At 35.9% G+C, this 20,439-nt stretch overlaps 1 protein-coding gene across 7 annotated transcripts in view; it reads right to left on the bottom strand.

Annotated features, from left to right (window-relative positions):
* OSBPL6 (oxysterol binding protein like 6) overlaps positions 1 to 20,439 on the bottom strand; it is a 97,175-nt gene that overhangs the window by 34,819 nt on the left and 41,917 nt on the right. For 2 of the 7 annotated variants that reach the window (XM_051787829.1, XM_051787830.1), the window contains exons 2-7: positions 19,615 to 19,852; positions 7,592 to 7,687; positions 4,674 to 4,796; positions 1,356 to 1,409; positions 517 to 630; positions 230 to 394 (exon numbers count right to left, since the gene is read on the bottom strand). In XM_051787829.1, coding sequence (XP_051643789.1) covers positions 230 to 394; positions 517 to 630; positions 1,356 to 1,409; positions 4,674 to 4,796; positions 7,592 to 7,687; positions 19,615 to 19,716 — 654 coding nt within the window. In that variant the 5' untranslated portion in view covers positions 19,717 to 19,852. Of the gene's footprint in view, positions 1 to 229; positions 395 to 516; positions 631 to 1,355; positions 1,410 to 4,673; positions 4,797 to 7,591; positions 7,688 to 19,614; positions 19,914 to 20,439 lie in introns of those variants that run through there. The other 5 variants (XM_051787828.1, XM_051787835.1, XM_051787832.1 and 2 more) reach the window with 3 other exon arrangements.

The raw sequence follows: 20,439 nt of genomic DNA, 5'->3' as shown, positions 1-20,439 counted from the left end.
AGTGCAAACTGTACAGATGGTGAATTCTTTGCAAGATCTCTACAGCAGCCCATTAATGAAGGCTGCAGTAAGGTTGAATTAGATGGTATTTCAGCAGCACACACTGACAGCTTTTTGCTGGCCCTAGGTCCCCACAGTGGAAGCTCCTGTTCTAACAGCATTATAAGAAGAGCCCACTGAAACTCCGCACGAGCAAGCCACGAGTTTTCAACAACAGAACACTACACACCTTTCCATCTGACACATTAGCAGCTGGTGAAGACTCTGTAGTAGATGCTGAAGGGAATATATGAAAGCTGGCATCTCGTGGAGACCTCACAATCTCGTTCTGACGGTACAACCGGTGGTGGCGTAATTTTGAAACCCATGCATCAAATGAATCCTGTGACTTCACCTGGAAAAAAATTTACTGTCAACAAAGCATGCAAAATACTACTTTTCTGCACAATCTTTTACAATTTCATTTATTTATATTCTACTAGGGATGAAAAAATAGTACATTTTTGAACTTTTTACCTTCAGGTGATAGATGTGTTCTTCTGTGTCAAGATCTATTCTACGAGCCTTTTTTTTTATAGACATGACTGATAAACCAACATCAATGCTCCCATGGACTTTTCCTTTCTGTATCTAAAAAATCAAAAAAAATTAGGGTAAGAATTTGAAAGTATCATGCACTTCACCGTATTTAACAGAAGAATATCTGGTGATGAAATGGTTTCCCATTCGATAAACATTTTAACACAAAGCCTTACTAAAAAAAAAGCTGAACTCAGACTGAACACTATATTTATAGTCAGAAGAAAGTATCTCAGAAGAAATGCTCAATGCAAAGCCAGCTTCAAAGTTTAAGTGTGTTGGTTCACAAGAGTACACAGGTACAGGTAAGTAAGAAACAGAATATTAGACAGTATTTGGCACCCTGCTGCAACTGCTTGATAGTTATTGGTATCAGATCTAACTAATTTAATGTTAACTTTTACATTGTAATCAATTCTCTCTCCTATCCACTCTGTCCTATCCTATTGTGCCTCAGAATAATCAGCTTTGACTGACATAAAAATTGGGAAAGAAATATACACAGGTTAATCTCTCAAGCACTTCATTAAAGAAACTACTTTAAGTGATATAGTTTTTCTTTCCATAGAAGTAAAAAAAGGTAGAAGTCTTGAGGCATAACTCAACCAGAATTTTACATGCTTTGCATATCTCTCTATATATATATATATTATCTATCTTTGAATCCATCAACAACTTTCATGTGTGTACTGTCATAAATACACCTAGAGTGAGTATGAGATCCTGGCAAGTTGAATTCCAATATAAGTTTTAAAATGCTCTTCAACTTTACTTACATCTATTGGTGACTTTGAATACTTCAACATTCCATTATCCAGGACAAAAAACCTCTGAAAGAAAAAGAAAGAAAGAAAGAAAGAAACAACATTCTTTCTTAATGAGCAGATGCAATTTAAACTATGTACAACAATTCATCTGGAAAAGGATTACCCTGTAGCAATTAAGAAACTGCTTGGGGGTTGGAAGGAGAGTATAAATACAGTATTGAATAATTCTCTTGCTTGTTTTTTGACAATTATCTTCTAAGCAAGAAAAACTAGATTCTCTTTTTTCAACATTATATTCTAGGTTGATCTTAGCAAACTTCAATAATGAAGGGTATTTTTTTTCCAATTTTCCAGCCAATTCAATAAACTCTATAAGAAAGACATTGTAGGACAAGAGAAGTATGTCTGTTTCTTCATTTTCTTCCTGTTTTTCTTCCCACAAAAGGTGGTCACATTTCAAATTAACAACCTACCTTCCCCTATCCACAAACTGAAAAGTTTTTCCTAGTGTAAGATCTACATCTGAAAAGGCAGACCATCCAAAACTTTGTGCATTATGGCAGACATCCATACAGTGAAGCAAAAATGAGATTATAATTCATGCTGATGATACCTTTTCCAGTGGTAATCTAGGTAATGCAGGAATTAGTACTATTGCAAATATTACAGCATTCCCAGCAACAGACCCAGGTCACAGGAGAGCCCATTTTTTGGGTGTTAGTCAATGATACAGTGTGAGCTCCTATATCTTCACTGACATGGTTACCAGGACTAATGGTACCTAACCTAATGTTGCCTATCTGTGCTACAGCTACATCTTTATTTTGCTGAGTGGTTCTTAGTTTCAGCAGAGAGCAGAATCCCCTATTCACACAACAAAAGTTGCCTTAGCTTGTCTGTACCAGATCATTCAAGTTGCATTACAGTCAAGTTAATGTAGACTTTGGCACACAGCATAAAGACACAGGCTAGCAGGACACCTAGACTTGAAATGAGATTTGCTAACTTGTGTCTATCATCACTAGCTTTCAAAACATGCAAAGTAAGCGCAACTAATTCCTATTTTTAAAGTGTAAGCTAAAGCACTAATCTATGTTAAAAAGCCAGAACCTAGCAAAATACTATCCTTGATTCTCAAAGCTGTTTGACATGGAAGGGAAGGAAAATGGTTTCATGACATAAACCTGTTAAATTAACACTATGAGCAGGGTCCGAGTTAGATGGCAGAAAATCTCCCCTGAAGATGGTTCTAGAAATTATGTCTGTTACACAACAGATGGTACCAAAATCTCATGCAGGGCAAGAAAACAGTGCTTTCCTGGAGACATAACTCATTGAATAAGATGTCAAAACAACAGGAACTTTTTTGGTTCTTTTCTTTTTACCTAGGTATGGTCATTAATGAACTTCACAAGCATATGATGTTAATTTCATATTGTTCTGTCTCTCTAAGCTGCACACACAAAAGAAAATGATCTTTCATCATCATTTCATTCCAAGCACAATGCACTTCAGAAAGTGATGTTTGCCAAGTTGCACACATTATAGCTGGTATGCTACTAAAGCACATTCAAAAATGTCAGAATATGACATGCCATGTTCAAGAGACAAAGGATGCTATCTATTACTTTGTTATGCTATCTATGGCTTTACTATCAGAACACTAACAGAGCACATGCTACAATTACTGTCTCTGAAATTCCTTCACTGGATTCTTAGCACACAGTATTGTTATGGAAACTCCAGGATATTTGGGCAGCAGTTGAAAAACAAATAAAATTACTAGGAAACCCACAGCTTCAAAACCTAAGCTCAGTTCCTAAGGTGAAATGTAAGGCGAAGTAGAGGGGGATGCTAAAATTTGAAGTTCTTAATCACACTAAAAATTATTTACACAAGTAACTGCTCTAAAGTCATCCAGATCATCAGTAGTGATCTTCTTTATAGAACTGTGAAAGTTGGACTGCTCTTGCTCTCCTATAAATTAGTTCCTTACCAAAACAGACACTTAGTCAAGAAACAACATATTAACATAATGTGTTTTAAAGGAGTGGGAGCAGTGGTTTATTCTATAAATTCTTATGTATCTATTAATTGTTTGGATTTTTTTTTGAGAGTGGAAGGGTCGTTGGGGGTGGAGGAATGGTCTGCTTTGTCATGTTTTGGGGTTTTTCTATAGGCTATCCTTTTCTGTTCTTTCAGTGTTTCAGCTTGAAACATAGTTTGAAATCCTTTAATATCTCTAGACTAAATTCAGGTGGTGCTTATGTATTTGGTTGCTGAAACTACAAACTCTAATTAAGAAAAACAAAGCCAAAACATCTAACGTAGATAAGCATGCACAAAAAATTGTGGTAGGCATATGTTTAATTTAGTGCAATATGCAGAAAAAACCTGTAATTTATACCAGTGTGGACTGCATTGGACTCAGACATAAGTCCAACAGTGTTCAGTAAAAAAAAATAAATAAATTAATTCTTCCCAGAAAAACACCATGTATACCAAATGATTTCACTATCTTTTGGTGTAAAATGTATTCTGTCTCAGAAAATTATCCTGCCTCAAGTAGCCTCAGGTGAAAAAAGATGGTTGAGCATTAATACCACATATCTTGTTGCCTAAAAAGGAGGGGAAATGCAATTATTATGGTATGAAATACAGACAAAAAATTTTATGAACACCAGGTTTAAGGTTAACAAAAGGTGGAATCATGCATGAAGATATGTGTCCAAATTAATTCAACAGAACTAGTAGACTTAGGTGTGAGTTTTGGGGTGTTTTGGTTTTTTTAAATAGAGACATTTTATGGTAAAAATCCATATTCCCACTGCATGCCCACAATGAAGATTCCAATCAAGAAGACAAACAAAATTCAGGGACAAAGCTGAACAAATATGTTCAGTCAGCAGACCTGAAGGGGAATGCTCTCCTGTATGAACATCTTGGGTCCATGGAAAACCCCTCAGCTCTCCTCTGCTGTGTTCTTCAATGTAGATATTGTGTACTTCAGTGTACTTCAACGCAATCTTAGAGTACACAGTTACACTTTTTTATAATATATGGCAAAGAACAAACCTCTTAAAACACAAGGCATTTGTTGTGTTATTTACAAATTCCATCTGGATTTTGAATACAACAGCAGGCAGCAGGCACTGTGACTTAAAAGCCATGAGCTGTGTCTGCAAACTAACTCTATACATAGGTGAAAGAAAAAGTCACTCACCAAAATCCTGGGTATTTATTTGACATCCTAATTTCCTCTAGACAAAGAAGTCCCAACTCATAAAATTAGGTAATAACCTTCTGACTGGTTTATGAGACATTTACCTTGTGCCAACCTTTTAATGGCCATTTTCTCTTTTTCAGCATGAAACCTTCATGTTTGTCTGGCTTCTGGACATTGGTCTGGCCTATTTTCAGACCCTCTATGATTTCCCAGCTGTCAGGTTCCTGGTGAAAAATATGAAGACACTTTGATTAACACATGGTGAAAAACTGCACTTTCAAGTAGCACAAATTCTCCAATGCGAGACAGAGTAGGAAAGCTAGGCTTTTAAAATTTAGGTACAAAACTACACAGTCACTATATTATGTCTAGTTGTATCTCATTTAAAACTACTAAACATGAACACTTTTGGAAGTCTAACTCTTACCAGATAAGGTATATATTAACAGTGGTCTTCGTGGTATTTCTTGATCATAAAAAATTTTAAATTTTCTGATCTTTAAAGTAAAAGTTGCATTGATTCTGCATACCCTACTTTTTCCTCCAAATCAGAAAAGCTAACAGAAGAAGTTGCTTTATTGTTGATTTTGAATGTAGCTAGCCATCATCTTCAAAGACATTTTATGACAGAGTTTCATAGGCTAATTGTGCCTTCAGAAATCTGCAAAAGGATTTTTTTTATTTTCCTGCATTCATTTTCACTGTATTACAAGAAATTTATAGGAAAGTTAACTAATTTTCTCTCTAGAGAAAAACATAGGAGCAGTATAATTTCAGACACAACCAGCTGTATGCCTTTCAGGGAGCCAATTAAAGCATATTTCTTGTACGTACCGTTTCTTATGCTTGGTGACTGGTGCAACTGAAGCCAGACTTACAGTGAACCGTAAAGAACAATATTTTTAAAGAGAAAAAAAATCTAAGTCATGCCTTTATTTCTACCCTCTTGCTTCAACAGAATTCTGCACCAGTTTAAAAATCTCTTATTGCCTGCCTACTCAGACTCTATTTTACTAATTATACACTACAAACTTCTAAACTTGCATTTTCTCAGCTTATCTGTCACAACTCCCAGCAATGTTATAAAAAGTTATCAAGAAAGGAAAGAGGTCATATAGCATCAAACATTTAAAGGGAAAAACAAATGTCTCTCCATTTCCCACAAAACTGTTCAAAGCCGAGCGCTGTCAGTCTTTCATAACACCTCCAAGTTAATTACACAGCTCTGATAACACTGACATTACTATTATGAAAATTCAAAGGTAACAGCAAATTTCAAATCTACAATTTTCAGTAAAGTCTTGGTATTCTGAGAAGGGTGAAAAGCTCTATGACAATGTGCACTGCAGTAAATTGTAACAGAAATCCTTATTCAGTTTAGTTTTCCCTGCATAACTATAAACTTTAATTATCTCATTGTCTGCAAATGCCATACTCAAACCCCACTTTTTTTACTTCCCTATATTTGCTTGGATATTCTATTTCCATTCTATAGAGAGAATCACATATACATTACTTTTTCCATAGAAAGAAGTACTTGGTACTTGAGGGGAACAAATTTCTAAGTCCCCTGGGGTGAGCAGAGAGTCTTCTCTGGGACTCTGCCAACTGATTCTTCATCATATTGATTTCTCTTTTAGATGATCAGATGCAGGCATAAGTCTTTTATCTACTAGATAACATCAGTATTGATTAGTTCTCAGCTAGAGACCACACAATCTCATATAGCTATTCATTTAAACAAAAGGCCTGCTACAGAAGGATAAAATGAACAATTACTTAGTGCAGTGTGGATACTTGTCTTCTGCCACATCAGTGCTACAAGCTGTTCTTAAAACCATTCTAACAATCCTAACTGTGCCTTATCCCACAGGTTCGGTGTGATGAAATATGCCCAATATAAGGGACATCATGAAAGAGCAGCCAGAAATGGGGAAAAAACAGAGTGAAAGCAATATGTTGAAGAATCCTCATCCAATGGCAATCAGTACTTTAGGACTTCAGTGATACCTTACATATTACTTGAGAAACAGCCTGTGCAAAGCAGCAGGACTGGGGGAACACAATCACAACTTTCCGTCCCTGGGTCTGCATATGCCCCACATATGGGGATTAAGGGAGCCACCACCAAGAGCTTTATGAACCTAGTCTTTTTGACTGCAGAATATTTGTTTTCCAAATAAAAAAGAATAAACCATTTCATTTTCCCTGGACAAATACAGTATTTCATTTTGAAGTTGTTTTACCAGTTCTGTTTCAGAACTGACAGACATTTAATTTCAGATTTTTCTTTTCCACCAAATATTCCACAAATATCACAGCATCCTTTTCAGTAATAATCTTGCTTCTGCATATGAAGTATATTAAAATGAAGCCGCCTTTATGTGAAATTAGACTTGTTTGGAATCACTTATTCCAAAACTGAGGAATTTTCCCAGGAAGAAGTTGACTTCAAAACATCACACAGAAGGCTCCATCTTTCAGGAACCGGTGGTGTCATTCCTGCAGTTCTCTTTCTCTCTGCCTCAGGAAAGATGGTCTCAACAAGAGATTTGAAATTTCAAACTACCCACAATGAATGTCATTAGGACATATTTTTAAAACTAATATAATCGTTGATTAGCAGCAATTTTAGACTTGGAAGTGATTTGCTCTACCATAGTAAGAGGACAGGACTGGAAAATTTCTCACAGTCATAGAATCATGAAATATCCTGAGTCAGGAGGAACCCACAAAGATCATCAAAGTTCCTTCTAGCCCCATACTCTGAGGTTGTAAAATTTGTTCCTGGGGGCCATCCACAAGTAAAAAAAAAAAAAAAAATCCTTGATTTTGTTAATATAATAACTGCTAAAGATTAGTCTCCTCTGACACCTCAGTTATGGAACAAAAGGCTCCAGGGCAGACTCACAATATATGTAGAATCATACAAAACAGTATCCCAAAGCTGTTAGTCAAGTTGCTTTGTAACTCCAGAGGGAAGCTCATCACCCAGATTACATCCAATGCTTTTGCTTACCTTGGATAGAGAGAGATGATCGCTTTCAAGGAACTGCTTGCTTAAAGAAGGGTCTGTGCTTCCCGAAGACGCCTTCCGCTCCAAAATATGAACACTCTAAAAAAACCCCAAAAATTAAAGATAACACCATGGCACAAAACATACAAAATGCTACCCATCCATGACTTAAGTGTACAAACAGTTCGTCTTCTGAGGTAATATACTTCTCTCTCTTTTTTTATTATTGGTTTTTAAACTAATTGCTCTCTTTAATCTAGAAATTATGGTTAACTAAAAAAAAGCCAGGAAAGACAAGTAATGCCATTCTTACCTACACAAATGAGAAGTGCTCCTATTATGTTTTCTGCTAATATACAAGACAATGAGTACAAATATCATGCAGTCAGCACTGCTCTACATTCACTTCTGAAGCAAATCACTGCACATAAGATAGTCCTGCCTCTAACATATTCATTATCAACCCTTAGCATTTTGTTATTGGCTTCTCAACTGAAGTAACTAATTACATGAATGCTTTTAACATATTACAGGTGTTAACAAGGTCAGTTACTGCGTCTCAGCTGATGGGCTTGCTAGTGCACATTTATGGAACACTGTGATCTCAAACAATTGCAGCTGTTTTTACATCTGACAATACTATTAAATTTTATATCTTCAAAGCATCATAATAAAATATTTTATTCATATTTTATTCTATTTTATTCATATTTTATTCAATTTTTATTAATAATAAAAATTAAATACATAATGTCAAAACTAGTCCTGAAAAAACTACTATTCTTAAAAGACATCTAAAAAGGTCTTCCCATTTTCCAGAAATGTTTCACTATTATTTTATAAAAGAAAAATAATTTTTGATACAGGAGAAAATAACCGCATTCTTAATGCTTGGATCTGCATTTCATTCTCTGGTGAAATTTTGCTACATCTCAAACTATTATTTGGTAAGAATTCTACTGCAACATGTCAACAGTATCTCTTTGGTATAAAATAAAACTACTTCATTTCCAGGACATGTAGCACAAACGACAAACACAATTGCCATATACCCTCTGAGAAGGGTTTTTTTCAGCTGAAAATGCCAAATAAGTTCAGTTCACAATTAAGCTTCTTTACATTGCCTGAAGAAGAAGTTACATAGGTACCAGTGACAGCTGAAACAATCGGGAATATAAAAACACACACAAACTGTAGTGTAAATATTTTTGTTTATACCAACAACTAAGTACATAAGGACCATAACCAAACTAAATTAAAATAAACACAGCTATTCATTTAAATGCATATACAACACAGACCCCATCTTGCTGCAGAGCAACACACAGACCTTCATTGTTTTCTTTCAAGTTGTGACTGTGAATGAGAATAGGAAAATGTGGAGACTGTATCTGTTGTCAGTGGAGATTAAGCATCACTGCCACTATACAACAGTAACCAGCATTTATTTTCAGTTACTTTCAATTAAATTTTTCAGCAAAGAAAGAACCACAAAGTTCCTAATGATAAACAATGATAAGATTTCTCACTGAATAGAGAAAATGTACACAGTATCACATTTTAACAATATACAAGAAAACCTAAACCTGTTCCTCCAAGGAAGACTAAAATGTCTCTTGATTACCATAATCAGGACGATTCACAACTTTCTTGCCAGTTTTGTCTGGCAGGCAGGAATCCATCCATCTTGAGATGGAGCAATGCCCAACACAGATGTTCTGAAGGTCTCATATGCAGCAGCTGGTGCAGTTTGTTGTTACATAACTGCAATTTCATTTTGTACAATATTTAGAGAGGAGTAACCAACAGCCCTTAGCTTGCCAGATTTCCAGTGACATTTTCAATTGCATGGTTTTAAGGCAAGGAGGTTTTGTGCCTTTTTTTTTTTTTTTAATTAGCCCTCAGTCATTACAGTTCCACTTCAGTAGAGAAATACATTATTAGCTGACAGCACTTTAATGAATGCTGGCTTATTCAACTATTTGTTTGAAAATTAGAAAATGAGCACTTTTTAAATAAAACTGCCTTCTTTACTTTCCTTACTTCCAGAAGTGTTGGCTTGTTGCCTTTTATATGTTTGCTTTTCAATTCTTTTCTTTTATGACCACCATTACGCTAACACAAAATCATTTCTTTAGATTTGTGACATGTGTCTAGCATAATATTAAGAGACATTACTTGGTGCAAAATGTTTTCCATTAATGCATGTTATTTTTCTGCAAAATTGCAGCTAGAAATTACACAATCACTTGACATTTTGAAAAGCAGCTAATTTCACAGAGCAAGAGTTTAGTTATTTAGCATTACAAAAATAAAAATTACTTAGATCTTGAAGGTATTATCAAGGTTTTTTGTGTTTTAATGTAAAAAACAGAGTTGGTAAAGGAAGTAGTAAAAAAAAGCTGATAAGAAGAAAAGGAAGAAAGAGGTAGATCAAAACATCTTCCGAGGCTTGTTTATAATCAAACAGAAAAATGAATAATCCATAGGTGTATCAATCAACCTGGTACTCTCATTCCTCTCATCCCAAGAATACAGTCAGACAAAAACCAATCTCCACATTGCTGCATTCCAGACTTCCTTCATGTTTCAGAATTACCTGTGTTGATCTGTCTTGGAGGAAAACGCCAACATTATTAAATTCTGTGTGCTCTTCAAAACTAATTCAGTAGAATTACAAGTTAAACTCAAATTACTCTGTAATGCCATTGCTAAGTCTTAGTCCTAACTACAATCTTTCCTTCATCTTTGTGATTATCCACAATATACATTACATATGTGAGCACACATTTGCCTCAAAATGCCCCCTAACAAACCAACGTATGGGGAACACAAATGCTTGTTCTGCCCTGCCTTTTTCCTGTTGCTTCCCAAAGACATGTGACAGAGAAAGAAATTGATGGAGAAAATAACAGTATGATGTTCTATCATATTCTCATCTTCTCTGGAGGGCAAGAATGGAAACCATACTTTACAACATCTTTCTATGTATCTTGCCAAATTCTTTTCTCAGTTTACAGTTCAATGACTCATACACCAGTATGACATTATCCCAGTTTTGGCTGGGATAGAGTTCATTTTCTTCCTAGTAGCTGGTATAGTGCTGTGGTTTGGATTTAGTATGAGAATAATGTTGACAGCACAGCAATGTTTTGGTTGTTGCTAAGTATCATTTACCCTAAGTCAAAGACTTGACAAGTTCCCATACTCTGCCAGTGAGGAGTTGCACAAAAAGCCGTGAGGGAGTACAGCCAAGACTGCTGACCTTGTCAAAGGGATATTCCATACCCTAGAATGTCATGCTCAGTATATAAACTGGGGGTAGTTGACCAGGAGGGGCCAATCACTAGTTGGGGACAGGCTGGGCCACGGTCAGCTGTCAGTGAGCAGTTGTATTGGCCATCAAATGCCTTTCTTAGGTTTTATTTCTTTTTCTTTTTCTTGTTGTTCTTCCCTTTCACTACAATTGATGTTATATTTTATTTCAATTATTAAACTGTTCTTATTTCAAACCTCAGGTTTTATCTTTTTTTATCCCTGGATTCTCCTCCCCATTCCACTGGCAAGGTTAGTCTCCCATCAGGCCAGAGGCTGAGGACCCTAACTTTTAGTCACTCAATCTGACTTCCCACAAAACAAAAGACATTTAGCTGTTTCCACAGGGAAGACAAGGAAAGAAAAGATATTTTGAATAAGTAGAGACAGGAAATCTAGTGAAGGACAAGTCCGGTACACATGCCTCCCCTTTCTACTTCACTGCTTATTTATTTAATGGAATGAATTATATTTAATGCAAAGACTTCTCTATATTTTATAATTTATTATTTAAAAAAAAAAAGACAGGCTGGTGAGGAATTTATCACTCACATTGGACACAGACTCTCTGCAGTTCAGAAATATGCACAACATGTGGTTAACAGTTAATTAATGAAAAAGATCTGTTGGGCCATTTTATTTGTTCCTAGCATTTTAGCAGTCTTCAATAACCATGGGGCCTAGACATACAATTTTCTACAACAGTAATTCAAAATAGAGTTTTTCTCTCTGGTTTTTTTTTTGTGTGTGTGTTGGATTTTTTCAATCTGAAGAACTAACTATTGTATCTTTTATTACCTGCTATTCACTGCACCCTAGCAAACCTGTGTTCTTATTTGAATTCCATTTAGTACAAAGTGCAATGTTCGACCACTTTCTCTCAACTAAAAGCGTAGCATTTTCCAGTTATCCGAAACACAGTAGAAGTAATAAAGGTAGACACAGATTTGACTGAATACATACCATTTTTACTACCTTTTAAACAAGCTGTGATATATGCCGAGTTAATCTGCAATATTATTTGCAAAGGGAATAACCTTGAAATTCGCTTTTATCTTAGGCTGCTTCTCAGTCAGCTCTGGCTTTCCTTCTGTAGATGTTGGAATAAAGATAGATTCTTGAATATAACTGTGAGAGAAGGGTGAGCACAAAGCAAAACAATCATATCGCATCAACGTATTTCTCCCTTCTTTCTTCTAACACTTTTTTTTTAATTTTTATAAAGCCATCGTGGTCCTATTCTCATCCTAAGTCTCTCCTATTGACACTGCTCCATAGCTGATTTCAACAATCTCAGCTATGAACTATCCAACAAAGGAACTTAATAACACTTTATGAATAGCACATGAAGTTAATACTTTTTTTCTTGTAATACATGCTCATCTTGTACAGAAATGTGCTTAAGAGCAACATTTTCTCTTTGTAACCTTTTTAGTGAAAGACAAGCATATATATATATAAGAAGCAGTTCTGTAGCATATGAATAATATACAGGTATGTATGCCTACTTCTTTCCTGGGATATGCAAAATAAACACTGCTTGTGTAACAGAAATGTCAAGGATTTGTTAGCTCAGGAGCTCCATGTCAGCTCTTGCTAGAGCTCCAGCTTTATATCGTACTTCATGTCAATGCTTTTAGGCTCTGGAAGCAAAGAAGCCTTTGGTTTTCAAAGTACTTTTTGACAAACTCTGAAGAGAAATAAGCTCTTGCTCCACTGGATAAAGCAGAAACGAGCTATCATTGCAACAGCAACCTTCCCTTTGCCAGAACGATGGTTCGGAGCACCTACCAAGTTGCAGCCTGAATCTTTAATGACAATCTTCTCCTTTTGCAGTTATCTCAAGATAAAGCAAACAGACAAATTTACAATATCTGACAGAAAGAATTCACGTTTGCTAATGATACAAAATTTTTATAAATATTGAATAATCACAATCAAAAGGATTGATATTTTGTTAAATAGTCTGAGGCTAGCAATTCATTTTATTCATGCTCACATAGTTTTTAAAAAGGAGGGAAAATAAAATTACATACACAAAACAAAACCATTCCTTGATAGGTCAATTTGTTTATGAATTAAAGCACTCTAGACATGAAAGGGAGTCTAACTTAACACTAATCATAAACCAAAAAGCTGGAGCCTCACTTAGAAAAGTGCGTAGATTCAGAAAAAGAAAGACTTTTCTTCCTATGACTCTCACATCCTTCTGTAAGTTACCTACTTAGCCTTTCTCAATATCCTTTGAACTTTAATATGCACAGTACAAAAAGACAGGAGATAGGAAAAAAGGGGGGTTGAAAAATTTTTAATCAGATTTTTTTTTTAAAACATGAAATATTATTCTACTAGGGGAAAGTTTTTACATAAGCGCTTCATTTTCAATTCCAGGGTAAAGTATTTAATAAAAACAGGAAAAGAGAAGTGTCAGAACAGCAAATATCTTTACTAAGGCTTACATTTCTTCTGCCTAATACATTTGTACATCTTGAAATGTGCATAATCTCAATCACCCATGAGTGATACTACCTTCCAAACCTAAGGAACATTTTTGCACTCTGTCAAAGGCACAGGGAAAAAATTATGTTGTAGAGTAGCAGCAGCTAATCAGTTTAAAGAATAACTACATGTTTTTGTTAACAATTCTGCCATATCGTTCCTTGGCTCCCTCAGAACACTTTCTTGCTCTGGTGAGTTGTTGCTTTTAAAGTACTCAACTCTTCTGCTCTAATCCTGCTTCAACTGTTTTATGTGAAGAAAGTTAATTAGGAAAGAGAGTGAAAGAGAATTACATCACTGTAACAACAGTACTTGGCATTTAGTAGCATCTTTAGTTTGAAAGTCTCAAGAGAGATTAATAATTATTATTGAAATAATTCTCACAAACTAGTGAGAAGAAAAAGGCTTTTAAAAGTCTATGTTTTGCTACAAAGCAAAGCCAGGAATAAGGTTGCGTTCTGAGGTCTGTACCATATCTATTAGAGCACTGTCCATCCTTGCCTTTCTTTTTAAGTCACAGAGACACAGGAACAAGTGAAATTTACAGGTAAGCACCAAGAATTTTTTCCCAGACATTACATCAGGCTGACAGCAGTGAACAAGCAGGTAAGCTGCTACTCAATTTAAGAATAAAGAAGGTATATAAAAGCTCTCAGACATCTCTTCCTCATTGAATATATTACATTACATTATATTGCAATCTCACATGAGCAACACTGTCTCAAGTACACTGGACAGTAAAAATGCCAATCAATTATATTGTTAATTTGTGAGGCAGAAATCTATAGTGACATCATAAAAGCATCCTTGATATTGCATCACTGATTGTAACTGGTCATAAAGAGAAAGCTTGAGTTTGAGGTATCTTAACATATTAAAACTAAAAAATTACACTACATGACCATGCACACTCCCTCCTATCCCTTCACAAACTCTCACACATCTTATTGTTCCCAGTCTCAAAAAAAATACCAAAAATTCTAAATTAAATAGGACAATGAATTTCCAGCTGGCAAGGTAGATCTGTGTATATGATGGACCTAGCCTAGCAAGGGAAAAGCCCTATTGGCTGAAATCCCATAGCTGCTGCAGCCACAGCTGTTCCTGCCATGACCCTTCCAGTTGCCACTCTTCTGCTTCCCTCTGAGCTGCCAGGGATGGTGTAACAGCAAAGGGAGTCAAAGCAATAGCAACAGCAGGTTTTGCATTTTAAGCCCCAGCATTTTGCATTAAGTAGCTTCAGTCTCAAACACTAGACTCCTTTTTCTACAGGACAGATAAAAAGCAAACCTGCTATTCCTTAGAATAATCATACAAAAAGACTTTAAACATCAAGCAGTTAGAATAAAGTTTTCTCATAGATTTTTTTTTTTTCCTTCTACACATCAACTAGCTCTCCCAGATACTCCTGGTCACAAAAGAAAAAACCAAAGCCACAAATTTTTCCATGCTTGGTTTCTCTCCTACTCTGCCTTACTTTTTCAGACAGTTGTTGTTCTCCCTAAAAACAGTCCTTCCTTCTTAGTTTCATATCCTACAACCTCACAAAGCATTTGGCCTACCTGGTTCTCTCTCCCCTACTCAGTTTTTTCACCTATGTATTTCCTGACCACAGTTCTTGCTCTCCAAATCAAGTAGTTTCTACTTTCTACAAAGTTGAGCACTACACTGCTGGTACTTGTTACTTCTTCCTCCTGTGCCACCCACTTGCTGTGGCACGCAGATGTGAACTCAGCTTCACAGAACCTGGTGGTCCCTGCAGTACATCTGTGAAAAATTTGTAGCTCTGTCTCTTGCAAAAAACTTGATGGTGATCTTCTTAGCCAAGAATAGCTTTTATAATTCTACTTTTATGCTTCTTAATGTCAACCTAAAGCATGAAACTCTAGAATTGACATAGAAACCATCATAATTTCCTATTATGCTGTATCGTTACTTGATGAAAGAGACAACAGACAAGTCACCTCTCTTTTTCTGCTCCCAATATATGTCTCATTTAATCAGCACTTTAAGCTAGTGACTGCCTTTTCTTATATGCTTAATACAGTACACAGCACTGTGAGGCCTAGATTGCTACTGCATCTCTATATCCAAATAATGATTATTGGTCCTTTTTTTCAGGTTCATACATTTCACCTCCAGATTCACCTACTCCAGTATCTTTTTTACAGTTACTCTATAAACTAAGGTTTGGTTAAGATTGCTGTAGACAGATGACTCAATCCTTCCATCATCATTAAAGGCTTTATATCTACAAAATGGTGATACTCACCTTAGGAAATACTGCTTTCAGGAGACTGACAATTGAAATACAATGGTTGTAAAAAGCTAAATAGGCATTTTCCAACAACAGACCTTTAGGCAAGATCAGAGCCTTGAAATCACATTCTGCTTCTAAATTTCATGGCCAGGTAAACATCTTCAACCCAGACTCAGTCCTTTGTGCATCCCTTGAGTACACCCCTTCTATTAGTCAATGCTGCTCTTACAGAAAGGAGAAAAAAAAAAAAAAACCAACCAAAAAACCAACAAGCCGTGTTAAAATCTGAAAAGCAGATTGCTGCTCTGGAAAATCATTTTTTCTTCTTCCTTCAAAGCCCCTATCTTTCACTCTTTACATATGGTTGAAAGACAATAGTCATTTGAAATATGAAAGCTCTCCTAGTAGAAAGGTTAAATATAAGGCTAAATGCAATAGGACTAAATGCTTTTCTTCTTTTGTGATTGCTGTGTGGGAAAAGAAGGATTTGTAGAAAAAGCAAACAGACAAAGGGAAACAGAAAAAGAAAGAGATCACAAAGAGAAAATAAGAATTTGGAAGAAAAATCCTCATATTTAAAATAGAAGACATTGCTAAATCCACTTCCGATCAGGTATTAGCAACCCTTCAGATGATGGCCAGAAAAGTCAAAATCTCTCCTTTGTTCACAGTTTCAATATTATTACTATCCTTCTGTATCACTCACTCTGTTTAATAGCCTGGGGTCAGGCTTCAATTTTTCGAACTTTACATTATTAACCCTATGATGTATTCACTTCTTTCTGCCTTCTCAGCACAATATTCCTACCCACGCATTGCAGAGAATATATAATATATATTCTCTAATATATATTCTCTAATAATATTACAGTCTGCCTTATGACTTACATATTTTATTTATTGACTAAATATGCAATATTCATAAAGAACTTACATCCATACAACTGAATATACAACATATGATTTTATCATATTCAGCTGTACCTTCTAAAAGCTGTTAGTTTTCCTACGTTTTCTTGTGCAACAGTATACAGCTAGCCTCTTCAGAGTTTCATAAGGGATGAAAAACAAGAATCTATCTTGTCAGCACAGTCCACAAAAAAGGCTATCAGAATTGCATTTTTTATGCTAACCTGTGTATGAAGACTCTTACTGCCAGTGGAAGTCAAAGTGTGTTTCACACTCTGCAACAGTTCCACAGTAGGAAAAACTGCTGCTGTTCCCTTCTGAAGTATTCCTTATCAAGGACACCACAACTAACTTGCCACCCTGTTCAACTCAGGGGTTAAACAAAACAGGTTGGTTCTGGGCCTTCTTCTATCTAGCAGTCCAAATCAAACATGATTTTAATGACAATTAATGACAAAAATCTGAAATCAGTTTTTTTGTTATCGCTGGCTTCATTAGTCTGTTCATTTATCTATTAACTTAGTCATGGAGCCTGTAAATTGGCAATGTCAAAGCTTTTGCTGACTTCTAATTCTCTTAGGTGATATATATTGCACAAATAAGAAAGCTACATTAAAATGCCAGCATTATATACAGCACAACATTTTCCACTCTCCCTGAAATGATTTATCATAATCATGTTCACACTCACTCAGCCTCCTGCACCATTATTTAAAGGGAAACTGTTCCATAATTGCTGGTATGACTTTGACAAGAATTATATGATAAGATTTCAGTCATTAACCATCTAGAAAGATCAAGTGTTATCCTCACATTTGACAATGAAAGCTATATTGACACTTCATCCAGTCACATCACTTTCCACATTCATATACCAATTCAGGAAGGGTGCTTTTCTCCTACCTGCTCTGAAGAGTAAAAGGAGGTAGCAAAACAGAATTTTAAAGCCTTTTCAAAGTAAAACCCAACACCTCCTGAACCAAAACCCCCCACCCCTGAGCTGTCATTGTGTTTGAGGAAAAGCCTATGAAAACCAAAAAATATACAAATAATACCACAAGCAAGGAAAGAAATTAGAAATATAGTAGAAATACAGTGCTTATAGTAGCTGGTAGGATGAAGCTGGTTGATTTACTGTGTCTACATGCACAGAGGAAACACCTGTATGTTTCTTTTCCTGGATATAGTACCACTGCACTTCACGCTGCATTGCTCTAGCTCTGTGTCTTTCTGCAGAAGAAATTGTTCATCCATTCATTCTCTTGGATATTTGTCTGCCTTTAACACTGAAAGCACGAAGGCAAAAAATGAATGCCTAGCAGTAGCCTTTCCAGTCCACATTTACATGCCTAAATATAACTGTTAAGCATCATCACACTTTATTGGATATTCTGGATGCATCACATCACCAACCTTTACAGCATTATTTTAAAATCATGCTTCACATTTCCATGGTCAAATATGGACTTAAAGTTAAGCATCCATTTCGTTATGATGACAGGTATACCTTGCTCTATACTGTTGCTATGGTAACAGATATGGTAGCCATTAGATTTATGTAAAATGTATTCCCAAGAGGTACTTTTTTTTTTTCATTCTCACTTGCATGATTGTATCCAACTACCTAATTACAAAGAAAACTCAGAGGATATGCTCTTAGCTGAGACCAACAGCTCCTATGAGATCTTGCATTCACCTTCTTGAAGTTTAAATGTGGGAGACAAAATACACCGATGCTTCAAACAAAAGGTGTCGAAATCCTTGCTCCACATGGAAGTAATGAAAAATTAGGAGATTATATGCTAACTAGGACTTAATTAATTGAGTACAGCTATCCCAAATCCTGTACACTCTGACAGGGAAAATATTTATCACCTGTGAGAAAATAATTTTTGGATTTACTCAAGCAATGTAAATTATTAAAAAAATTCCAGACATATTTCCTGCCTGTTACTGAACATACATCAGAATTCTACTGATTTAACATTTTAAACATACCTTATGGCAAGACTATTTTCATTCAAAGATGTAAATGTTACAGTTTTCATCAAAATTCTCAGTTTTCAAATTTTTCATAAGACAGGTAAGTGCAAAAACTTCCCCAGCAGCAGCTGAAAAATATTGTCCCAGCTGGCATACAAGTAGCTGCGAAAATATTCCTAAGCCACAGCCATTCAAGTAAATGTGTACCACAGCTAATGATTACATAAGCTCTTTTCCTGCCTCTTTTCCACAGATCAGTTTTAAAATATTTATCTGTTCTAACCAAATTTTCAGTATAAATCTTTGTGTTTGTAAATATACATGTAATAACCAATCTGAAATCTAGTGGGTAGCTCCCACACTTTCTAGCGGGCAGCTCCCACTGGTGCTGTGGCCAGACTACACCCATCTCTCAAAAAAGCCACAGAAACGCTCAAGTTGTTTTGAGCAGAAATAATACAGTCTTCATCTCAAAGGGATCATGGAGAAAAGATGTATTACATCCACATAGACAAGGGTATCTTAAAAACTGAAGTCCAACATAACTGGACTAGTACTTCAGTATGTGGTACAATCAGTGTAAATTTGTAGTAAAACAAATAATAATATTTAAAACGTTAGGTTTTACAAAAAGACGAACAGTATGATATTTAAACTGAATTACAACCTTCTAAAATGATAATGCATCTCTGTAATTATATTTACAAGAAGAGATATCCACAGAGGACACAAAACAATTTTAAACAATTGTAGGTTCATGCCATCAAAGAAACCACTTCCCAAAAGATTTCAGAGCATGTTTCCTACTTGTCCATGTGATTACACACTTCTTGCTCCAGTGCTGCACATAGTGCCCATGTTACTTCTGAATCTTTTTTGAGCCACTTCAGAAAATGGAAAAAAAAAAAATCAACTAAAAAAATCAACAGTTCTTGGCTATGGTGATATCATCCAGTGCTATAAGCAAGCAAATCAAGAGCTAGTAAGAACTAAAGGCCACATTACAGGAATAAAAGTACCATCCCACCAGATGGTGCAAACATTTAGAGCTTTTCCTTACCTGCCTCCTGTCTCTCTGAGACGATGATGATGAGGAGGCACTTCTATGTGATGGAGTGGCTGTTTTGTGAGCTGGAGATATACTCTTCTCCTCTGAACTCATCTTTGCAACAAACTTGTATTAATGATCTTGTGCTTTTATCACTCATGTACAAAAAGACAAGGAATAGTCTTCCGCATCCTTCTGTTTCACAGTTTATGGACAGCCAAAGAGGAATTCAGTCTCAGTTGAACTGCACCTTAACAAAGAAAAATGTGAAAGAGTGAATGAATACACCCTCGCTCCAAAGTAGTTCTGCAGCAAAGAAATCTATTGACTATTTAATCCAAAGGTCTCCCAGTCTTTTACTCCCCTTCCCAAACACAAATGCATTGATCTGCCTTCTCAGAGAAGATGACAATGGTATTATATTTAAAAAAAAAAATAAATAAGGAAAGGCATTAGTAATTTACAACAATTCTCAGGCAAAGACTACAAATTCTTGAGAAGGGGGCATTATCCCATCCTGCATAATATCACAACATTATCAAGTTGTGGACTTCTCATACTGCACAGATATCACTGAACACCCCTTTATATAATCAGTACCTCTGGAAAATCCTGCAATTAGAATAAGGACTCTGCAAGCTGTTTCTTAAAAGCAGGTCCCTCTCTCAAAGATGGTGACCACACTTGCAGTATCAAAGGCTTTACTGAGGTAGGGGGGAGTGAATGCCTGGGTGGGCATTTGGCTGCCAGCCAGGGCTAACCCACCCCAGCTGCAGGGGGCATTCCCTTTACTGTTTACTCAGCCACTGCTAGTACATTACCTCTTTACGACTATCA

This window comes from Manacus candei, unplaced genomic scaffold, assembly GCF_025592945.1.
Source record: "Manacus candei isolate 608988 ecotype Guabito, Panama unplaced genomic scaffold, ASM2559294v1 h1tg000023l, whole genome shotgun sequence".
Lineage (NCBI taxonomy): Eukaryota > Metazoa > Chordata > Aves > Passeriformes > Pipridae > Manacus > Manacus candei.
This window is presented reverse-complemented; position numbering and strand designations above follow the sequence as displayed.